This window comes from Pipistrellus kuhlii, unplaced genomic scaffold (assembly GCF_014108245.1).
Source record: "Pipistrellus kuhlii isolate mPipKuh1 unplaced genomic scaffold, mPipKuh1.p scaffold_m20_p_2, whole genome shotgun sequence".
In the NCBI taxonomy this organism is placed as follows: Eukaryota; Metazoa; Chordata; class Mammalia; order Chiroptera; family Vespertilionidae; genus Pipistrellus; species Pipistrellus kuhlii.
Genome location: NW_023425515.1, coordinates 43396475 through 43420007, shown reverse-complemented (window position 1 = coordinate 43420007; position 23533 = coordinate 43396475). Strand labels below are relative to the sequence as shown.

At 37.7% G+C, this 23533-nt stretch overlaps 1 protein-coding gene across 4 annotated transcripts in view; it reads left to right on the top strand.

Annotated features, from left to right (window-relative positions):
- FGF12 (fibroblast growth factor 12) overlaps positions 1-23533 on the top strand; it is a 508911-nt gene that overhangs the window by 463701 nt on the left and 21677 nt on the right. For all 4 annotated transcript variants that reach the window (XM_036446555.2, XM_045583847.1, XM_036446554.2 and 1 more), the window contains one exon: positions 17423-17621. In XM_036446555.2, coding sequence (XP_036302448.1) covers positions 17423-17621 — 199 coding nt within the window. The remainder of the gene's footprint in view (positions 1-17422; positions 17622-23533) is intronic.

The window sequence follows — 23533 nt, the reverse complement described above, 5'->3', positions numbered from 1 at the left end:
TCCTCCTTTTAGCATAGATTCTTATATTAAATGAGATTTAAACATGATTTCACCAGTTAACTCCTGAAAATTAATGCTAAAACACCAGAGAGTATCCATATTGTGTGCTCAATATGCTTAAAGGCCCAGTGTTAACCTATGCCAAGGTGACAAAAAGAAGAAAAAGGGTTAGAAATGTTTCAATATCATTTTCTTATTTCTGAGGAACCTTTCTTCGATCATGTTTGTACTTTTATCTGTATTCCTGTTATTTGTTTAGGGTTTTATATTTTACTTAGGTGAATACTAGTATACTTCTCCATATGGTATCAGGATGATCACCAATGCTAGAAGTAGTGATGAGGAAGGTGTACCTCCAGAAAACAATGCTGGGGGTCACTGCAACAATCTATTGAATATATGAATAAAAGGGTAATATGCTATCAGACTGGATCAACCAGACATCTTCTGGATGTCCGAATTCCTCCAGACAAAGCCACAGTGGCAGGGGCTGAGGCAGAAGCAGTTAGGGGTGATCAGGCCCACAGGAGAGCAAGCAGTTAGGAGTGAGATCAGGACACAGAGGAGGGCAGTTGGGGCAATCAGGCTGGCAGGAGAGGGCAGTTGGGAGTGATCAAGCAGGCAGGCAGGCCAGTGGTTAGGACCCATCAGTCCTGGATTTTGAGAGGGATTGGGCCTAATTCAGCAGTGGGACATCCCTGAGGGGTCCCAAATTAGAGAGGGTTTTAGGCCAGCCTGAGGGACACCACCCCATGCAGGAATTTTATGCACCAGGCCTCTAGTCTCCTATAATTTCACAAGGCCTGTTATTGCTTTGCTTGGGCTTACTTTAATGGAATCCTAAAATGATGGGCAGAAATAATAAATATTTTTGAAGAGGCCCTCATTCTTTAGAATAATAGGCACAGCACAGATAAAAATAACTTTCACATAACTTTTAAAATTTAAAAGGCCACCCTGCTGGCCTGGCTCAGTGATTGTCAACCTATGAACCAGGAAGTCATGGTTTGATTCCTGGTGAGGGCACATGCCTGGGTTGTGAGCTCCATCTCCAATGTGAGGCATGCAGGAGGCAGTGCAGGAGGCAGCCGATTAGTGATTCTCTTTCATCAATGATGTTTCTATCTCTTCATCTCTCTTCCTCTGTGAAATTAATTTATTTTTTAAATTAAAGACCCTTTAACTAACATTATCACATTTGTATTCTTTCTCTGATGCTTTTTGTGGGTAAGATTTTGACCTACTGGTATTTAAGAAGAGTATTTTGAAAAGAAAGTTGAGATTAGAATTTTTCAGATTCCAATCATCAGTATAAAGTTGTGAAATGCATATTATAGGTCTGTTAAATAATTAGTCATGTTTTCTTCTAAAATGTTACTGTTTTACACATATCTTCAGTGACCCTTTAAACTAGTTTTTGGTACATATGGAAATTTTTGAAACATAAAACTTAATGTCAGCTTCAACTTATATAATATGTTTTTATTTGTTTGCTTGTTACTGAGAAATGTATTATTTGTATAATCATTGTAAAATTTTGACCACTGTGTTTGATCTTAGAGAAGTGAAATGGATAAAAAATAAATATTGTATTTTTCTCAGGAACTACTTAAAAGAAACAAACAAACAAAAAACCCTTTTCTTAACTCTCATAAACCATATACCATACACTAGGCGTTCCCATATGTTTCTTCAACCTGCCCTCCACAGAAAAATGTTGGAAATTCCTCCTTGAGCTTGTATGCTTCACAGACTTTTACCCCACAATAAGGTCAAATGCAGATGTCCTTATTAATACACCAAAATCCTCTTCAGAGAGTGTATTAGTTTGCTAGTGCTGCCATAACAAAATACCACTTACCATACTATTATAGTGTAACAAAATACTACAGACTGGGCTGTTTAAACAATAGAAATTTGTTTTCTCACAGTTTGGGATGCTAGATGTCCAAAATCAAGGTGCCAGCAGGTTGGTTTCCTCTGAGACCTCTTTGCTTGGCTTGCAGGTGTTTGCTGCCTCTTCACATGGTTGTCTCTGTGTGTGAGTACCCCTGGTGTCTCTTTAATCTCTTCTTATAAGGAGGCTTGTTTTAATTTAATTACCTCTTTAAATACCATCACTATCTAAATGCAGGGCCTATTTCTGAAAGAAAAATGAAAAGAAATAGAAATAAGAATCGTGGGACCCATAAACTCTCTGCCACACCAAGCAAAGCTTATTTGAACCAAGTTGCCACCGCTCCACCCCGTGGCAGCATTCTCTAATTGAAGGTTAAGTATCACCTTGGGAAAACAACTTAAAATGGAAAGATAATCCCACGGTATTTTTTGGAAAGGCCAAAATAGCCTTCTCCTAAATATATTAGGTCCTGTGGATCAGGGGCTTGGAATTCCTGTGCCTTGAACTCCTGCCATTTGACCATCTTCCACATCAGGCTATGTCATTCATGACACTTTAAACTCTAGATTTCATTCAGAGAATCATATGAGTATTAGAGTATTGGAATATTGTAAATTGATTATTGAATTAATAAAATACTTTATTTCCTTTTCTTGCCTTCATTCATTTTCTACCTACTAAGTTCCATTGCATTACACAAGAGTCAAATACAGCCTCTTCCAGGAAGATCTTGATTCTGATTCTCACTCAACAAGAAGATTGCATTACTCAGTTTTATGTCTCACAATATTTTAAACTGTGACTATAAGGACTGTCTATTAATTCCTATATCATTAACTGATAGAACAGGTACAAAATTTAAATGTTAGCTGAAATAATTCATGAGTTACATAATTATTTCACTGAGCACCTGGGAATTAAACATCAAATATGATATTTGGTCAACCTCTCATTAACCTTCCTTTTCTCTACCTACTTTACCTGTCCCATCTGTAGCTGATTTTCATATAAAATATACATTTAACTGATTTCCATATAAAATATACATTGAACTTGAACTAAAACTATAATATATAGGCAAACACATACTTTTAGTTTTATTAACTTATTCATAGGAAATTATAAAAAGTGTTATGCTATATACATTTTGTTTGCCCTTGCTCAAATGAAGACTGTATGTGTCAGAAACTAAAACTTGTCCAATCTAGCATGATACCTCCTTCACATATTGTTCTGCTTGCCTACACAGTCGTTTTAAGTACAGCTTTCCCAAAATCGAATGCTAGAAACTTGCATGCTGATTCCATTAGGGAAAATGGTCAGATTCTATTCAGACTGAATACAAGCTGAATTGGTGAGTTGCTGTGACCACCACTCAGCTCCAGGTGAAAAGCAGTGGCACTGAGGTTGGCCTCCAAGGCTAGGTCTTTCCCTTTTATAAGTGGTTTAGAAAATTTTCAGGTTTCTTTTTACTTTCACCTCTAGTAATCCAGACTTCTGCTAAGGAGAAAAGAAATTTATAGTGCTAAGCTGCAATATATCTCTAAAGAGCAATGACTCTCTTTGAGCATGTTAGACACACTTCGGGGGAAACCAAAGTCAAATATTCACTGCTTATCAACAATTGAACCACAAACTTTGTTTTTTCAGACCCCTGAAAATAGTTTGATCCATTTTTATATTTTAATCATCTTTTATTTTCATTGCTGACACTTGTAAATATTTTATTGTACTCTTTTATTAACTTTCTTTAGCTATCAATGAATATGATAAATATTTTATTTATTTTCCCCACCTACTCCCCAACCCTGCCCCTTTGGTAATAAACTAAAGTTGTAGGCAGGTGGAGAGAATTTGTGATTAACAGAAAGGGAAGTATTACTCATCCCAGACAATGTTATTTTCATTATTTTTAAAATTATCAACCAATTTTTTTCTTTTTATCTCTCTCTTTTTACATAGGGGCAGAAAAATCAAAACAGGAAATGAATACAAATTATTTTCCTTTCAGATAATGTGGCATTCCACAACATAAAATTTAAGAGAAATTGAATTGATGGTTTTTTAGTCAGTGATCTAAAAATAAAATTCTTTATTCTTTTGACATTTCCTAAAAATGACTTTTCTAGGATGAATATATATACAGAAAAAAAGTATAACCTTCTGACTAGCCAGATTAATATGTGCAGAAAAAAATAATGTATACTTCAGTAAGTATTAAACAACATTTATGTAAGACTTGTTGGAGCACACAGACATGGACTGGAGAGGAACTGTACCATGCTACAGTACATCAAAAGAATGGGTTAACTCTTAAATGATTCACATGTATTTCTGAAAGTCTTATCAAAAGAACCATTAGCATTCTACTTATATTCTTCCAGGCCCAGAATAGCAGTTGTTTGCTTTGCTTAATACATGTTAATTGCTTTTGTCAAGTTAAAATGTATTTGGATTTCTATGTAATTAGCTGTCAATTCAAGACAGGAATAGTATATATTATATATACCTTCCATGAAATCTTTATGGTTTGTAAGCTAACATGGAATGTGAAAAGACTATTGATTCATACCTGCATTTATTGTGTCATATCTTAGGTTCCTTGATAAAATGTTTATTTAAAAATGTTTCTTTTTCAGGTATTTTCTGAAAGAGTAAATGTTATTTCCTTTAGGCATTTAAGCTATTGATTGCTCGCTGAAACTTTTACGTTTCTATTATAAAACAAACAGAATAACAGAATGTAAATACTTGGATTCTGAATTGTGTTTGCAGGTTTGTTGAACAGAAGCTTAGTTCTGGAAGATGTCTGTACTAGGCCAGATGTACCCTCACAAAGGCTATTTCATCAAACTATTCCAGACACTTGGAATAGGCTGTGTTCATCAACTCATTCACTTATTCACAAACATTTATACAGAAGCTACCAGGTGCCATGTATTAAGCAAGACTGAAGGAGAAATAAGCAAGAGACCCTGATTTCAAAAAAGTCGTACTTAGTAAGGTCATATTTGCAAATACATATAATATGAAACAAAAAGTGAATATTGTGTTGGCAGCCATAGAGAAATTGCTGTGGTGGGTATCAGAAGAGGCAGAGATAATTTTCAGATGATATGAGATTTTGTGAAATGTGTTTAATCTGAAGTATGTCTTTAGGAATAATTGAAAAGAATTAAACATTGGCATTTGCAAAAAACATTGTTAGACCTAGGAAGTATTATGTTAAGTGAAATGAGTCAGACAGAGGACAATAGGGTTAGGATTAGGCTTAAGTGAAATTATTCCTAGACTAGAGGCCTGGTGTACAAAATTCATGCACTAGAGGGAGGGTTCCCTCAACCTGCCCAGCATCCTCTTGCAGACTGGGAGGAGCCCTTGGGGGATGTCTGACTAATGACTTAAGCCCACTCCCCCTGGGGAGCAGCAGTCAGACATCCTTAGTGCTACTGCAGAGGCAGGAGAGGCTCCCAACACTGCTGCTGTGTTCACCAGCCATGAGCATGGCTTCTGGCTGAGTGGTGCTCCCCTTGGGGGAGCGCACTGACCACCAGGGGGCAACTCCTGCATTGAGCATCTGCCCCTGATGGTCAGTGCACATTATAGTGACCAGTCATTCCACTGTTCTGTTGATTTTCATATTAGCCTTTTATTATATAGGATGATTTCACTTATATGTGGAATCTGAAAAACAAAACAAACAAAATGATATAGAAACAAACTCATCGTTACAAAGAACACAAACTGATGGTTGCCTGAGGAAGTGGAGAGGATGGGAGGCTGAGTGGAAAGGGGGAAGAAGATCAAGAAGTACAAACTTCCAATTGTAAGCCATAGGAATGTAATAGACAGCATGGGGAAGAGAGTCAATGATATTCTAATAGCTCTCTGTATGGTATCAAATGGTCAGTAGACTTATTGTGGAGATAGGTATTAAATGTTGAATAAGTATATAAATGTTGCACACACCTTAATGTAATATAATAATGTATGTCAAGCATAATTCAAAATTAATTTTTAAAAAGAGCAAACTGAATTTTGGGTTGACAGGCACAGGTGGAAGAACTTGCCATATGTGAAAGCACAGTAGAAACAACAAATGAAATGCATAGGTAAATTGTGAAGGAATGTGAGATGAATAGGTCTATAATAAATACCCTGTTATGATAGCCTAGGGGCACAGAGCACAATTCATGAACCTTGAAAGGAACTGTGGGCTGTGAGGCTGTGGCGGGCATAGGGGTGGGTCTCAGGTCATCCTCTGCATCCCCATCTGGAGCCTCTTACCACGGCTCCTGGTCCTCTGCCAGCAGCCCCACTCCCGCCTCCGCTGCTCCCACATGCTGATGGCACTGGCCTACTTGCACCTGCTGACTGCTTGGAGTGATTGAGGCCAACTTCAGCAGAGGGTACCAGCAGTGGCTGCTACCCCAATTGCCCCTCAGGAGCAGGGGGAGGTGGAGAAATCCTCAGGGGCTATCAGGGCCAGCAGCCACTGCTCGCACCTATTGATGGCACCAAGTTATCAGGGCTGGCACCAGGCACCAGCAGCAGGTACAAGCAGTGCAGGCACCAGCAGCAGGTACAAGCAGTGCTGGCTGCAGGTGCAAGTGGGGTTGTCTCCAGTAGTGGGTGCGAGAGGTGGCTGCTAGCCCTGATCTCCCCTCAGGATCAGGGGGAGGTAGAGAACCCCTGAGGGGCAATCAGGGCCAGCAGCCACTTCTTGCACCTGCTGGCAGCTCTGAGCCATTGGGGCTGGTAACCAGGCACTGTCAGTGGGTGAAAGTGGCAACTCCAGCACTGGCAATGGTTGCAAGCAGAGCCTGTGCCAGCAACAGGTGCTAGCACCCAGTGGGATCATGGCACGTGGGAGCAAAGAATTTTCAGTAACTACCAGAGGCTCTCCCCAATGACAGCAACCAACGCCCCAACTTTGTCTGGTGCCCCCACTCACCTGCTCCTGCTCCACCTTCCCGCCACAGCCAATGCCCATCATATTCTACACTATGCCTGCTGCCCTCCATATACCATCATGTATCATGAATGCCCCCTAGTGGTCTGTGCACGTCATAGTGACCAGTTGTTCAGTTGTTTGGTGGTTCCACAGTTGAGTCTATTTGCATATTAAGTATATATATATATATATATATATATATATATATATATATGCATATGCATGAGGTAATTTAGCAATCTGATGAGAAAGATAAAATACATGAATTATTCAGATAGGTTAAGATGTTTTTCATTTCATGGATTTATAATCAAACATGATACAATAGGACAATAGAGATAAACTTTCAAGTATGCAGAACCATTTTGTTGGTCTACCATTTTTGTTAGGTCTGAGAAGATGCTTTAAGTAACTTGTCACCTTTTAGTTTGCAAAACAAAATCACTCTAGGATTTAGTCAGCAGTCCTGAATCAGGAGTGAATTAAAATCAAAGGTCCATTAATAGAAGCATTATGTGGTAGAATGGCTACTACATTTCAGGATTGAATGGGCTAGCCCCAGTTTTTTCACCCAATTGTTCTCTTTGTCCACACATGCCATTCACCATCCCTAGTTAAAACCATCCATCAAACTTAACTGTTTTTATCCTGGTTGCATAAAAATGGTTACCTCCTTTTGCCCTTTGGCTCCTGCTATATTATCAATGTCTGTTTTATGGAATCATAAGAGCAAATACTACCTACAACCAAAATGGCTTAAAATAGTATATTCCTGTGGCAGGGAAACAAAATAACAATAGTTATTACATTAATTTGAAGCACATCAGTCAAAGTCATTTGATTAATAGAAAATATGCATAATTTTAAGTATGGTAGAATCCTATTTTGCCTAGCCATTCTTATCTATGAAAAAGTATCAATCATAATCAGACTTCCTTGCCATGATGAGGGAAGATCTCTGGATGGGAGTCTGTGCTCTGATCCTGGTTCTGCTACTATCTAGTCTAGTGGCATGAGTTTGGATGTGGATTTCTTTGTCTCTAAAAAGGAGATTCCGCCTAAATGTTTACTCTAATTATCAAGACTTGTATGTTTACTGTAAAGACAGAGCTCATGGACTTTCTTTGTTTTTAGTTCCTTTTAGGAAATCAAACAAGTGTGTTTGTCATCTCTTGGTTGGAATGATAGTGTATTCAAAACACGATAAAGGTAAACTGCCTTCAGTAACCTTTAGAGACATGCATAAATGAGGCTCTTCTCTCTTTGTTTCTCTTTAGTGGTAAATAATTTCATCATCACAGCAAGAAGATTTGCAGCAAATAAAAAATACACACTAGCTTTTTAAAGCAACACTACTTTTTAGCTCTATCAGGACTGTGTCTAGCAGATTGCTCTTTAGGCTGTTGAAATGAAAGTGGCTGGTGTGACGGCACATGCAGGCTTCATTGAGACTGATCAGAACATGCCTGTGAGAGGTGGTTTTATAGCTCTGCTAGGAATATAATATCAGGTCTTATTCTACTCACTCCTGCTAAGTACCTGCAGGGTACCAATCTTATTTCACTTTCCCTTTTTTAAAAAAATCTTTCATTCCTTCCAGATTAATAAAAAGGTTTGTGGTGTCAGCTGTACCTCACAGCAGCATTGCAGCAATCCTGTATCACAAGGTGCTCTATAGTCATGGTGCATCCCAGCCTGCATTTCTCATTCATTGACCATTACAGTGGTTCCTCACTGAGAATGTTTCAGTCACTGAGCATTGTAATCACTGCCAGGAAGATGTTTAAATGGAAGTATAATTTGAACCCAATGAGCAAGCAACAAAAGCAAATTCTGGGTTTGTTTCTCCTCAAGTGACAGAGGGGATAGTTATACAGCATGCCTCCAGAGACACATTACCCCCAATAAAAGCCCTTAACTGCATATTCACAGGTGAAATGCCATCATCATCTACAAAGCCCACAACATTTAATGTTTATGCCAACCTTGATCAGAAATATAGGTAGTACTGGAGGAGAAATTGGGTCTCCTGGATTTAGGGCTTGATCCAAATCATGGAAAGGCTGAAAAATGAAACAATAAAAATAAGGAGTAGGATATAATATATACATATATATATATATAGAGAGAGAGAGAGAGAGAAAGAGAGAGAGAGAGAGAGAGAGAGAGAGAGAGAGAGAGAGAGAGAGAGAGAGACCAAGATAAAATATATATGAAGCCAAAAGTTATCCTGCCTACCAGGTTCGGGCTGAAACAGGCAGTCGGATATCCCTCCAGGGGTCCCAGATTGGACAGGATGCAGGTCGGGCTGAGGGACACACATCCCCGTGTACAAATTTCATGCACTGGGTCTCTAATATTCTATATTAATTTTTCAAAAGCCACATTTAGTTAGTAGATTAATTTTACTTGACCAATAGGATTTTCCCCCTTAATATAATTTACTGTTTTAGGCAGTAATATATGCATAGAGAAAAGTAAAAGTTTATTTCTTACAGCTTTATTCTCCAACTACTCAAATCCCTTCCCAGAAGGCAAACACTATTGCCAACTTTGTGTGTATTCTTCAAGAGACTTTCTAAACCTAAGACAAGCAAATACGTATTTGTACATCTGTGCATATATGTGCATATTTAACATAAATGGTAGCAAGTCATGTACAAATATATATGTGCTTGCATTATGGATGTGTGTATATTTAATATAAATACTGGTATGCACAAATATGCACTTACAAATTCTTTTATTTAACAGTGCATTTTGGAGATTTTTCTATAGTGATATATAATGAGCTGCTTTAGTGTTTTCAGCATCTGTATAATATTTCATTGTGTGGACATGCCAGAATTTATTCAACCTGTTCCCTAATGAAGGACATTTGACTGTTTTCAGTAATCAGATGTCATACTTTTGAATATGATCTTCAACATACTTCATTTTGCATATGTGCTACTATACCTGCAGGTAAAATTCCCAGGAGCCAGTCAAAGGGCATATGCTTTGTAATGTAAACATTTAAGCCTATTTCCTAATAACACTCCTTTGGCTGCATCCCACACATTTTGACGTTTTGTGTATCATCATTGTTCAGTTAGAACTATTTTTAATACTCTTTATGATTTCTCCCTTGTCCTATGGATTTTCTGTAAGTCTGTTGTTAACTTCAAATACTTAAGAATTTCTAAGATATTTAATATTTATTTATGTCTACTTTAATTTTGTTGTTGTCAGTGAACATACTATATAAGATATCACCAGTCTTTTCACTTTTTACATGGGCCTGCTTTTATCATAGTGAATGTTCTATACATATTAAAAAATATATATGCCACTGTTGTTTGTCATGGTGTGCTACAACATTAATGAGGTCAACTTGTTTGATAGTACTCAGATCTTCTGTATCTTTACTAAGTTTTATCATGTGTCCTAACAATAATTGAGAGAAAAGTATTAAAATCTCCAATTGTCATTGTGGATTTATTTGTTGTCTCCCTTTAGTAATGTCACCTTTTGCTTCATGTATTGCAAAGTACTGTTACAAGGCACATACATATGTAGTAGGATCATTATCTAGATTTCCATGCACTGACCCTTAATCCTTAGGAAATGTTTCTTTTTACATCTGATAATATGCCTTATCTTGAAGTATCTTTAATCTGCTATTAATATAGTCATGTCTACTTTCTTATGCTTACTATTAACTTGGGTATATCTTTTCCATACTTTTACTTTCAACCTCTATGAGACTTATAAATATGTTGAGTTTTGCATTTTTGCTCAGTCTGACAGGCTCTGCCTTATAATTGGAGTGTTTATTCTATTTACATTGAATGTGATGATTGATATGATAAGGTTTAAATCTATCACCTTGCTATTTGTTTTCTATTTATTTCATCTGATTTTTATTTTTCATTTTTCTTCTTAATTTTTAATTGATGCTTATTATGTTCCATTTTGATCCTGATATTTTTTTTTCTTAATCTACCCCTTTGTATTATATTTAAGTTTTTGTTCTAAAAGTACAATAAGGATTCTTACTTTATGACAGTATAATTAGAATTAATATAAACACACTTCATGTAAATATAAAAACCTTAAAACAACAGTTCAATTGGTCCTTTCTACAATTATATATATATATATATATATATATATATATATATATATATATATATATATATGTTTTTGCATTATAAACCTCACTGCAATGCTATTGTTTTTGCTTTAAAATTGAAAGAATAAAAAGTATTATGTTTATTAAGATATTTATGATTTCCAATGTTATTTATCCCTTCCTGTAAAACCTAGTTTCCATCTGGTATAATTTCTTTTCAGCCTGAATAACATCTTTTAACATTTATTATAATGCAAGCCCATAAGAAATGAATTAAATCATTATGTTTATCTGAAAATATGTTTACTTTACCAATTTTGAAGATTATGTGCACTGGATATAAAATTATGGGTTCAATTTTATATCTATTATAGCACTTTAATGACTTCATTCCATTGTCTTCTAGCCTCTAATGCTTACATGTTTGCTATATCTTTTTCCCTTCTCTGATTCATTTTAATTTTTTCCTTATCTTCATTTCTCAGAAGTTTGGTTACAATGTGTTTGAATATAGTTTTAGTGTATTTTTCTGCTTGGAATTTGCTGGGCTTCTTCTATCTGAATATGTGGAAATTTTTATTTTTATCACATTTGATAAATTTAAATATTTATTTTTTCACCTTTATTCCATATTTTTCTTCTCTCTCTCTCTCTCTCTCTCTCTCTCTCTCTCTCTCTCTCTCTCTCTCTCTGTGTGTGTGTGTGTGTGTGTGTGTGTTTTGTTTGTTTTTTGAAATCTTTATTTTGTATTTCGGTCTGGATAATTTTAATCAGTCAGTCTTCAGGTTTGTTCATACCTTCATTTTCCATCTTCAGTATGTCAATAAGGACATTCAGCATTATTCCCACTCAAATATTTTCCTTTTCAGTTCTAAATGTTTCATTGGTTCATTTTAACATTTCTATTTTTGTTGCTGAGATTTCCTATTTGCTTACTAATTATGACCTCTTTCTTAAAGCCCTATAACATTTATAGGAGCTGTTAATTCTAAATCTGAGTCATCTTGTGAGATCTTTTCTATTGACTGCTTACATTGCCTTGCTTATATCTATGTTTTGTAATTTTTATCTTGTGTTAGATATTTGTATAATATGTCATAGAGAGTATTAGATTATCCTCTGACAAAGAGTGTGTTTTCTTGTCATTTAGGTAAATAACTAGTGGATCCTCTTGATCTTATTAGGTTTTGTGTGTGTGTGTGTGTGTGTGTGTGTGTTGGAGGAGAGTGTTTAGGTCTTGACTATTTTGCTTCTGTCTTTATCCTGGGGTGGCCATCAGGGGACCTTTGATGTGATCATTAATCTGAGACTGTTTTCTGAGATTTTCAATGAATGTCCCACATGCTAATGAAGGCCTCTCCTTTCTGACTTGTCTAGAAGTTTAACAAATCCAAGCCCTGCACAACTTCTGGTATCTTCATTCAGCCCTCAGTCCTGCAGTAGCTATTCCATACTAGGCTTTGGGAAATCTCATCTTGAGTATGTTGAGTCTATGGATAGACCCAGGGTTCTTAGGGAATTCCCATTGAGCCTTTACCTCATTCCACTAGGTTCCTTTTCTCTGAAACCTTGGTCCACAAATTCAAGGCACATTGTAATCCCAAATCTGCCTCCTCCATTTAAGAAAAACAGAAGTTGTATATATACTTCATTCCAGGGTTAGAAGGAGCCCTTTGCAGAAAGCCAGAATTAATGTGGGGCTTACCTCATGTATGTTATTTTTCTCAAAGATCAAAGCCCCGCAATTCCAGTTGACAAGTACCAGGAAACCATTGCCTCATGTATTTGTACAGTTTTACCATAGTTTCCATCAGGAAGTTATGTATGATACTAGATTTTCTGACTTCCAGGATGCTGACACGGGAAGTTTTTAAAATAAAGATATTTCATGTAAAAAAACACTTTTCCAGCCTTAGTAGATTATTGCTGGGGCCCTTTGGAGTATTCAAACTGGTTTCCCAAAAGGTATTGCAATGTTTAAATTGAAATACGGGAATATGAAAAAATCCCCCACTTTCATTCTTATCCCCAGAAGGGAAGACAAACACCAAAGCATCAGAGGCAAAAAAACCTCTTTCCTGTATGTGTCTGGGGTATTCAGTGTAGTTGTCTTGGTTTGCAAACTCAGTCATAGTGGGGCATTTGGTAACAACGTGTGTGCTCACATCAGAAAAACCAATGATATTTTCAATGGAGAAATGCACTGTTCCCCCAATAACTGCTCTCTGTCTCCAGAACATTCGGACTCCAGGAAGTAACTTTGAAGATAACAGTGAAATGTAATATGTTACATCACTTCACCTAATGGCCTCCCACTTCCCACTCCCACCCCACTTCTATACTTGCAGTCTTCTGGCTAGAGGCTAAGTCGAATGGACGTGTGATTTATTAGGAGGGATTAAGAACCTGAAAACACATCACTTATCTCAGATTCATGTCAAAAACATTTGTGTGTTAGTGCCATTGAGTTTGCTCCATCTCCCAGCATCTCTATGAAAGAGTGATGTCAACACTTCCCTGCTCAGTTTCTATAAACTCATGCCCATGCCTTCCTTTATAGGACTTAACCATCTCATATTTTGTTTTCCTCTTTTCTTGATGTCTTTTATTTGCCCAGCATTATTTTTTCCAAAGAACCTTGACTTTTCATGGTGTGCCCAAAGTAAGACAGAATTATTAGTTTTGTCATATTTGCCTCCAATGATGTTTTGGGCACAATTTGCTCTAGGACTTACTTGATTGTCTGTTTGGAAGTCCAGGGTATTAGTAGAGTTCTCCTTCTACACAACATTTCAAATGAATCATTTTTTTACTGTTAATCTTCTTCACTGTCCAACTATTACTTACACCTGTACATTGTAATTTGGAATACTAGGATGTGGAAGATCTTAGCCTTAATCTTTTGCTGCAGGTGATTTTTCCTAATTCATTCATGGCTGCCCTTCGGAGTCTCAGCCTTTTCTTGATTTTTTTTAAATTAATTATTTTTGTGTGTGTGTGTGTGGCTAGAGTCTTCATTTGAATTGATAACTGGGATGAAGTAAATTCCTTAGTAATTTCAAAGTTTTCATTGTCTTTGTTAGAGCTATGTCAAAAACATCTTCTACCAGTTAAAGAGAAACGGTAAGATTTATCTGTGTGATCTATATACGAATGATCAAATTAACCTAAAGCAAAGTAGCCTTGATTAGCCTTTTATAGGGAAGATAAACTCGGGATACAGTATTTGGAGTCCATACATAAATTAACTTTTCTCAAAAGTTATCCTGTAGTAGTACCCAGGATAACTTTTTCTCATATCATATTATCACCTGAAAATTATAACTAGCAGTAAAGAAAGTAAATAATATGCTATATACTATGTAAGACACACCTTTATTATCTTGTTTAATAATCACAGTCTCATAGTGATGGTATCATTAGTCTCAATTTATAGATGATGACACGAACTTCAGAAAAATGAAATAACTTGTGCAAGTTATAAAATCAAAGGTTTGAATTTATGTGTATATCTCTCTCCACATTTATGTTTTCTTTATACCAGTTTTCATTATTTCTTGACGATAAAAATTTACCTTGTTGCTTATAAAATATTGCAAAGAATATGTTAGTGAAGAACCTTTATTATTAGATAAATTATCTCAGCAGTTTTCCAATCAAAGTTATCTAAAAAGGACATAGATAAATATTCTATATCTGCAGAGTATTTTTAAAGTTATAAAATTTGACTCGTTCTATATTTTTTAAACATGCTTCATTTGAGATAATATATTTAAGCATTTTCTTTGACTCTTGTCAGGATGGAAAACAATAATTCTCTTGCTTGATTTAATGTCATTATGTTTGACAATACACTTGACAACCCAATTGCTAATATACCAAAGATTTTCAAGTTCTGTGCATCTGAAAGCCATTTAATGAAGTTAGAAAACCAGAAGCTCCACAGCCAAATATGCAAAGGTTACATAATCAAAGGAACTATCTATCTCTGGCATTTTTTGACATAAATTGTGTTTAAGAATTGTCAAATGTTTTATTTATTTTTTCCTTATCACTACAAAATAAACAAGGTTGTACAGAAAACAGGAAAGATGCTTTTGAAAAAACCTTAGATTTTGTTTTTTGTATATTTATTTTTTTTGTAAAGGAAAGAGATCAAAATGAGAGGATCCTTTGTATCTAGCATATGTTTGAAAAATTCACAAATTGTAGAGAATTATTATTCATAATTACTTATACATAATAGTAAAGTTGTCTTCTCTGTTTATATTTTTGTTTATGTTTTTCATTTTGTTTTCTTCATAATATGTTATCACTCTTTTTTATGTCTAAGCATTAATTTTCAAATAATATTTGATATTGGCCCTTTAATGTCAACAAATGATTATTATTATTTTAAATTATTGTTTCTTTTGTAGAGAGAAGAAGAAAGGGGGTTAGAGAGATAGAAACATCAATGAGAGAAAAATATCTATCGGTTGCCTACTGCACACATCTGACTGGGGATTGAGTCCATAATTTAGACATGTGCACTGACTGGGAATCCAGTCTGTGACCTCTGGTTTCGATGCTCAACCACTTAGCCACACCACCTGGGCAATATTTATTTTATCTGAATTATAAGGTGTAAAAAGACAAGTCAAAAGTGACATTTGTTATTGCTTGGTTGAACAAACACTCCTCTATAACATTTAGGGGAACAAGAAATCTAGGAAGGAAAGTGATCCACCCAATTTGAACACAAATTAGATATATGCAAGAATAAAAGTCCTGATTATATGATGTTTTTTCACCAAATTATTTTGTTGAAGTAGATTTTTAATGCCAAGAATTGTTGAGCTCGGCCTGCATTGCACAGTAGTTAAGTGTCCACCTATGAATCAGGAGGTCACAGTTTGATTCCCGGTCAGGGCACATATTAACACAGCTTGATCTCTCACTTCAAGAGAAGTTTTCAAGAACAAAGGTTATGTCAGTTGTGAAGGATTTAAAATGTGTTATGCTTGGGGCTTTTTTTTTTTTTTTTTTTTTTGAGAAACAGAAAGGAGAGGATTGCTGAAGTGTAACAAGTGTTTGTTTATTCATTTCACATTCATCCCATGGATTATTAAAGAGAGAGCCTTAAGGAGGAAATGGGGATCTACAAAGAATGGGATAAAGAGATATCATAGTTATGGTACAATTTAATTAAATTACCTGCACAGGACTAGACAAATCATGTATTTTTACTTGAGTTGGAAAAGATACGTTTTGCAGGTAAAGCTAAGAGGAGCAAAAGTGGTTGTGAGTGAACCACATAACATTCTTTACTTATCAAAAACGTATTCCTGTCTTGGCCAGTTTGGCTCACTGCTTAAGTATAGGCCTGAAGGGTTCCTAGGTTCAATTTCCAGTCCAAGGCACATACCTTAGTTTCATGTTCCCCTGCCCGGGTAGTGGAGCCTGTAGGAGGCAACCAATCCAGCTGCCCCTCTCATGTCAATGTTTCTCTCTCTCTCTCTCCCCTTCCTACTTCCCTTTCACTCTTTCTAGAAATCAATGGGGTGAGGGGGGAAATATAACCTCAGGTGAGGATTCAAAAGAAATGTATTCCAATTAGGTGTCACTCCAAAATGTAGACATTTTTAAAGTTATGATGTCAAAGTATTCTCTGCAAAAAAAAATGTCAAGAACTTACACATGTGTTTTATTGGTTAATAAAATTATATAGGTTTCAGATATACCATTCTATAGTACATCATCTGTATATTGTATTGTGTGCTCACCACCAGGTTCCTTTTTTTTTTCTATACTTATTCCTAGGAGGGTTTTTTTGGTGGTTTTTTGTTTTTGTTTTGTTTTGTTTGTTTTTTTACCTGAGATTCTGATTACTAAATAAAAAGCAAAAACCAAATCAAACAAAATATTTCCAAGAAATTACAGGGGAAGTTACAGAGATTAAGCAAAGAAGAAATATAGTGGTGATTTAGTCGAACAAGCCTTAGCTGTGTAATAGGTTTTTGTACATCTAGAATAGACCCTTCACAAACATCCAGTGAGCCTGTGTGTGCTGTTGCCTTATTTGATTTAAATTCTCAGAGATACATTTTTCATGCTTACAGACACTAAAATGTATAATGGCAAATCTTTTAAATTTACAAAAACATAATGGGATCAGAATTTGGACAGGGGAATAGTCTTAATATTAGCCCAACTAGTGACTCGCAAAAGCTGTTGTGGCTATTGTGTTCTGAAAGATAAAGGCTGTTTAGAAAGAAAATCTTGTTTGTTTTTTTATTTTTTTATTTTACATGATGAATATTTATAACCAAGGACAAATAGAAATTATGTGCAATTCTGTCTCACATGTTCTTAACAGCGGACCTATATTACTAGGTTCATTGTATTTCAGTAATTGCTGATTCATTTTAAAATCCTTTCTTTTGTATCATTTTTTTTTTTTTTACCCCTGCAGGATATTTTCACTCCAGAATGCAAATTTAAGGAATCTGTGTTTGAAAACTACTACGTGATCTATTCTTCCACATTGTACCGTCAGCAAGAATCAGGCCGAGCATGGTTTCTGGGACTCAATAAAGAAGGTCAAATTATGAAGGGGAATAGAGTGAAGAAAACCAAGCCCTCGTCACATTTTGTACCAAAACCTATTGAAGGTATGAAATGAACTTCTTTTCTTCTTTAGACTCGGATCAGTAGAGTTTACTTAGAATGCAACACATCAGAACAAAATTTCAGAAAACATAATAGCACCTCTTCTTATTAAAACATAAAGAAAATCATATTACAACTATTTGGTATTTAGAAAAAAAACTGCTTGAATATGAAAATAGAGAAATTGCTGAAATTAGAAAAGTAGTGGTAGTTACCATTTGAAATATAATTTCCTTCTTTTTTGAACACAACAATTTAATTCTTAGGCTACACCCTTAAGAAACCAGGAATACTATTTTAGTCCTTTAAAGTTTTCAAAAGCATTTTAAAAATATGATTATAGCCAAATCTTTATGTTTGGCTATATCTCACAATATAATCTATTAATATTTATTTGTATTTTTTGAGGAAAGAAAATAGTATGCTATACTGTGATCAGTAAGTATTAATTTATAGTATTAAATGTTATACTCAGTTGAGCCTATAACTTTCCCTCCCTTCATTATTTAGGATCATTCTATTTAATTAATATTTAATATATGACTTATTTCAAACTGAGTAGTGCAATAAGTAACTTTATACTGAGGAAACTCACTTTTTGCAACTTCTTTCTTAAATAGGATGAGGCTGTATCATTGGAGTGACCATATTTACTGCATTACTGCATCCAGACAGTTTTTTTTTTTTCCTTTTCTTTTTATATAGGCTCTGAGAGCAGCAGTGGTCTGGACATGTACAAACATAACACTATTCTTCTTTAAATGGCATACACTATAATAACTTAAAACATTAATTTAGGCTCCTTGTTTGAGGAAAGGAGAAAATTGAGGCAGTGCATTACAATACCTTATACATTTTATTTCCATTTGATTAGTGGATATTTGGCCCTAAGATGTCACAGAGAAATATGGTCTATGCCAGTGGTTGGCAAACTCATTAGTCAACAGAGCCAAATATCAACAGTACAATGACTGAAATTTCTTTTGAGAGCTGAAAACCAACTTCTGTGCATGGGCCATGAAGTTTCAATTGCACTGTATGAGTGTGCCCACACGTGGTTATTTTGTGGAAGAGCCACACTCAAGGGGCCAAAGAGCCGCATGTGGCTCACAAGCCACAGTGTGCAAAAGGGCCTTGATATTTGGCCTTGTCCAAAGTACCCATGAGACATTTGGTCCACACCAACCTACCTACCTCACTCCTTGTACCATTATCATCTAGGCTACTGAGAAAAAGAGGGTTATTATTGATAGTACAGTCATAACACAATAATTAGATCAGTTAAATGATAGTATTTTTATATACTAACTAGAGGCCTAGTGCACAAAATTCATGCACTCGGGGGAGGGAAGATTGTACCTCAGCCCAGCCTGCACCCTCTCCAATGTGGGATCCACTCAAGGGATGTCCCAACTGCCAGTTTTAAACCGGCAGACATACATCTCTTTCACAATCCAGGACTGCTGACTCCCAACCACTTGTCCCTAACTGCTTCTGCTTGCCAGCCTGATTAACCCCTAACCATTCTTCTGCTAACTGGACTGATGCCTAACTGCTCCCCATGCAGGCCTGGTCCTTCCCAACTGTTCTCCCCTGCTGGCCTGGTCTCCCCTAACTGCCCTCCCCTGCCGGCGTAGTCACCTTTAACTGCCTTTCCCTGCCAGTCATCTGTGGCAGTCATCTTTGATCACATGGAGGCAACCATATTTGACCACTTTGGGGCAGCCATTGAGGCAACCAATTTTGACCAAATGGGAGCAGTCATCTTCTGCGAGGGTGTGAGGGTCAATTTGCATATTACCTCTTTATTATATAGAATCATGTAAATTAAAAATCTAAATAAGTGTTATGGGCTTTCTAAACACAGAGATGTTTTCTTAGGTGTAGACATTTTAGACTGGACCAAATGTCATGTTTTGCAATTAAACCACACACACATACACACACACACACACACACACACACATTATACTGTGATATTGATAGTATTGCTGTCCCCTAAATATCTATAAGGTATGGTCTGGTCAACCAGTATAGGACTCAATGCCTGTTGCAGAGTATATATGTGCTCCATGTAGTTTTCTTTGTCCTTCCATGCCTCCAGTTTCCATGGAAGGACATGGAACATGCCTATTAGTCCTTGTAAAAAATTGATTTAAGAATCAGTACTTCCATGAAGGGCTCCCTGACTTTCTTCAAATAGAATTAAGTATTCTGTCACCTTATCATCGTATACATTTCTCTCCCCTAGAAATTATCATATTGCATTCAATTTATCTTGCTTTCTATTCTAGCTCCTCTTATCCATGGTTCACTCTTTGCCCCTTTTTCCTCATATCTCCTTGTATCTTGTGAGAGACCTGGCATATCACACAAATGAACAAGTGAATGAATAGCTAAGTATATAGATAAAGAAGAGCTACCTTATCCAGAGAACTTTGTACTGGAAATATGAAATGTACAATGTAAAAAGAGATATGTCGCAAGCTATAGGAAATGCTATACGGACTTAGGGAAGGAGCTATCACTTCCACCAAAAGAATGATATCATGGAAGAGACTATATTTAAAGGTACCTCAGTCCTAGGCCTGGATCAGACCATTTGAGATGAGAGGTGGGGATTTGGCAGGACAAACAGCTCCAGAAGCCCCGTGAGTAAAGGCAATGATGTGCCTACTTGTAAGGTTATGCAGAGGATGCCTAAGAGATAATGTTTTGCATGGACAAACATATTGATTCTAAAAATGATGTTCTAGACAAGTTTTGCTTTTATCTTTGCACCTTCATTTATGCTTTTAAGTTGACATTTTTGTTGTTGTTTTGCAAGTATTATATGCTCATCAACAACTTTTGGGAAGTTCAGAAAAGTATGAAGGAAAATGAAAATATGGTTGTCTTTTATCCATTCCTTTTATGGCTATATTTCATACTGACCCTCCCCACTCCCCCAAAAAAGAAAGATCCATAACCTACCACCCTCATCACAACTGCACTGTGGCTAGTCAGGTTTCCATCTGAGTCAATATGCACTGGGGAAAGAAATGTACACAATGATTATGCTCCCAATTCCAGAGCTACTTTCATTCTACATTTCTTGCTACATTTCCGAACAAATTTGGAAAGAGTTGAGTAGATGTTTCTAGCTGTGTATGTTGAATTAGGCTTGCTGCATATAAAACAAAACCCATGTGAAGAGCAGTTTAATCATAAAGAGTTTTTATTTTCTCTCAAACTAAACCTAGATGGCATCTGTCCAGGGCCAGTGCTGTGTCCTTACCATTGTTTAAGACCCAGATGGCATGTGCCCGATACACAAATCCCTTACCAGTGGGTTGAACAACCATGAATTAGCACAGCCACACACTGTGCTGGCCCTGGATCTGCACTGATTCCCATAGAACAAACCAGTATCTTCATCCAGCCAGAGGGCAGAGGGAGAGATGCAAGAGATGCTGTGCCATGTTCTAGGCACAAAGGTCTCCATTTGCTGCTATGATACTTCCATCCCTCTGACCACAACTAGTCAGATGGCCATGCTTAGATGCAAGGAAGACTTAGAATATAGCATTTTTTTTCTAGATGGCTACCCAACAGGTACATGTTTTTAGTGATTTGGGGAGGCCTGGGACAACAAGGGGCCTCTGCTTCAGCCTGCCATCACCTCATAGCTCCGATTTCCTAGCCTTCTCATTGACAGCTTTTGTTTAATTTTCTTTCTTTCTTTTTTTTTAATTATATGTATTTTTACTAGAGGTCTAGTACACAAATTCATGCACCAGTGGGGTCCCTCGGCATGGCCTGCAAGAATTGGGCCAAAATGGGCAGTCCAATGCTGCCTGCTGTTCCTGCCTACCAGTCCCACTCATCCCAGCCTTGCTGCGCCTACCATGGGCTCACGCTCAGCCATTCCCTATTGAAAGAGGCTCGTGCTGCCACAGTGATGCTTGCTAACCATGAGCCCTGTGTCTTGTGCCCATAGGTCAGCTGAGTGGTGCTACCACCATAGTAAGCATCAGGGCTCAGCTCCTGCATTGAGGATCTTCCTGCTGCTAGAAACCCTGTGCACAAAATTAGGGAGGCCCCTCAGCCCAACCTGCCCCCTTTCACAGACTGGGAACCCTGAGGGAATGTCCTACTGACAGTCTGGCCTCCCTCTGTGGGAGGTGACTGGGCTGATCAGGGGAAGGTGCCAGCCCCATCACCATGCTGCTGCTGCCACTACCTGTGGCCACAGTTGCCCAGGTGTTTTCGTCAACACGGACTCCAGTCCCTTCACCACAAAAAAATGACAACTTTCTTTAAGCATTTTCAAGATGTGTCGTTCATAGGATATGACTTTTTCTTTTTTTTTTTATCCTCACCTGAGGATATGTTTCCATTGATTTGTAGAGAGCTTGGAAGAGAGAGGGAAAGACAGAGAGAAACATCAATGTGAGAAGGACACTTCAATTGGTTGCCTCCTGCGTGAGCTCTGACCTGGGCCCCAGCCCTTGATTAGAATCAAACCCAGACCCTAAGGTCAGCAGGACAAGGTTCTGTCCACTGAGCCAAGCTAGCTAGGGCAGAATATGACATTTCTTAGCTCCTCTAGCAGCAAACCTTAGGTTTTTTCCTCCAGGAGTGTAGTGGAAAACACCTTCTTTGATTCTTTTTACCTAAGATACCAAAAATACTGTGAGTGGTGGCATACAGGCAGATTAGCCAATGAGCTGTAAGAAAAGGTGTTTCCTCTGCAGCTAATGTGCAGATGCCCAGTTGTGTCCACTGGGATGGGGGTGTGCTCTGAGCCCTGTGTTGGCCACCACGAGCACACACCCATTATGTCCACCCTAGCCCTGAATTGTGTCTGCTGGGCTGGGAGCATGCTGCCTATCCAGATGCCCTCCCTCCCTTGATGGCCAGCCCATGGGACACTGGCCTTGTAGCCAACACAAAGATGCCAGCTTCCCACCCCTGCCCCTATGGGCACCGCCATATTTGTGATGGAGTGATGGTTAATTTGCATATTACCCTGTTATTAGATTAGACTAGTGGCCCGGTGCACAAAATTCATGCACATTAAAAGGGGATTAATTAGAGGGAATATTTTAATATTGCTATTTGCCCTTTCTCTATAACAGAAGTGTCAGAGATGAAAGAAAATTAGTAAAATGTATATAAAAGCCTTCCTCCTATCAGAGTCTGGGGTGCACCATGGGACCCAGAGTCAAGTCCCTGCCCACCCATGGCACCTAAAAATCACACAGGACCCAAACCCAGCTGGGTTCACCCACATTGGGCAAGATCCAGACCTGGCCGGCCCCACCCTTGGCAAGCCTTGCCAAGTGGGAGGCACAGTTTTGGGTCCCTTGGTCCAGTGCCAGACAGGGAGCACAGCCTCAGATCCCCTGTCATCACACTATCACAAAAATGGAGGCACCCACAGCAAAGGCAGGGTTTCCCCTGTCAAACCTCATTGGGAGGGGGCGTGGCCTCAGGTCCTCTGACCCAGTGCCAGAGCGGGGTGCACAGCCTGAGGTCCCGCAGCCTGGTACCAGGGTGGGGGTTAAGACCTGAGGTCCCCCTCAAGCCCTGCCTGGCAGGGGGTTCAGCCTCAGGTCCCCTGCCCTGGCCCAGTGCCACACAGCCTCAGGTCCCTGCTGATTGCTCGTTAAGGCTTGTTACAGAAACTCTGCCTCCACTATGGGTGCAGTCACCTTGTGTTATGGAAATCCCACCTCCACTGTGGGCGCAGCCATCTTGTATTACGGAAACCCATCCTTTGCTGTGGGTGCCTCCATCTTTGTGATAGTGTGATGGTCAATTTGCATATTCCCTCTTTATTAGATAGATTGATTTCAGAGAGGTAGGGGAGAGGGAGAGAGAGCCAGGAACATGAATGATGAAAGAGAATCATTGATTGGCTGACTCCTGC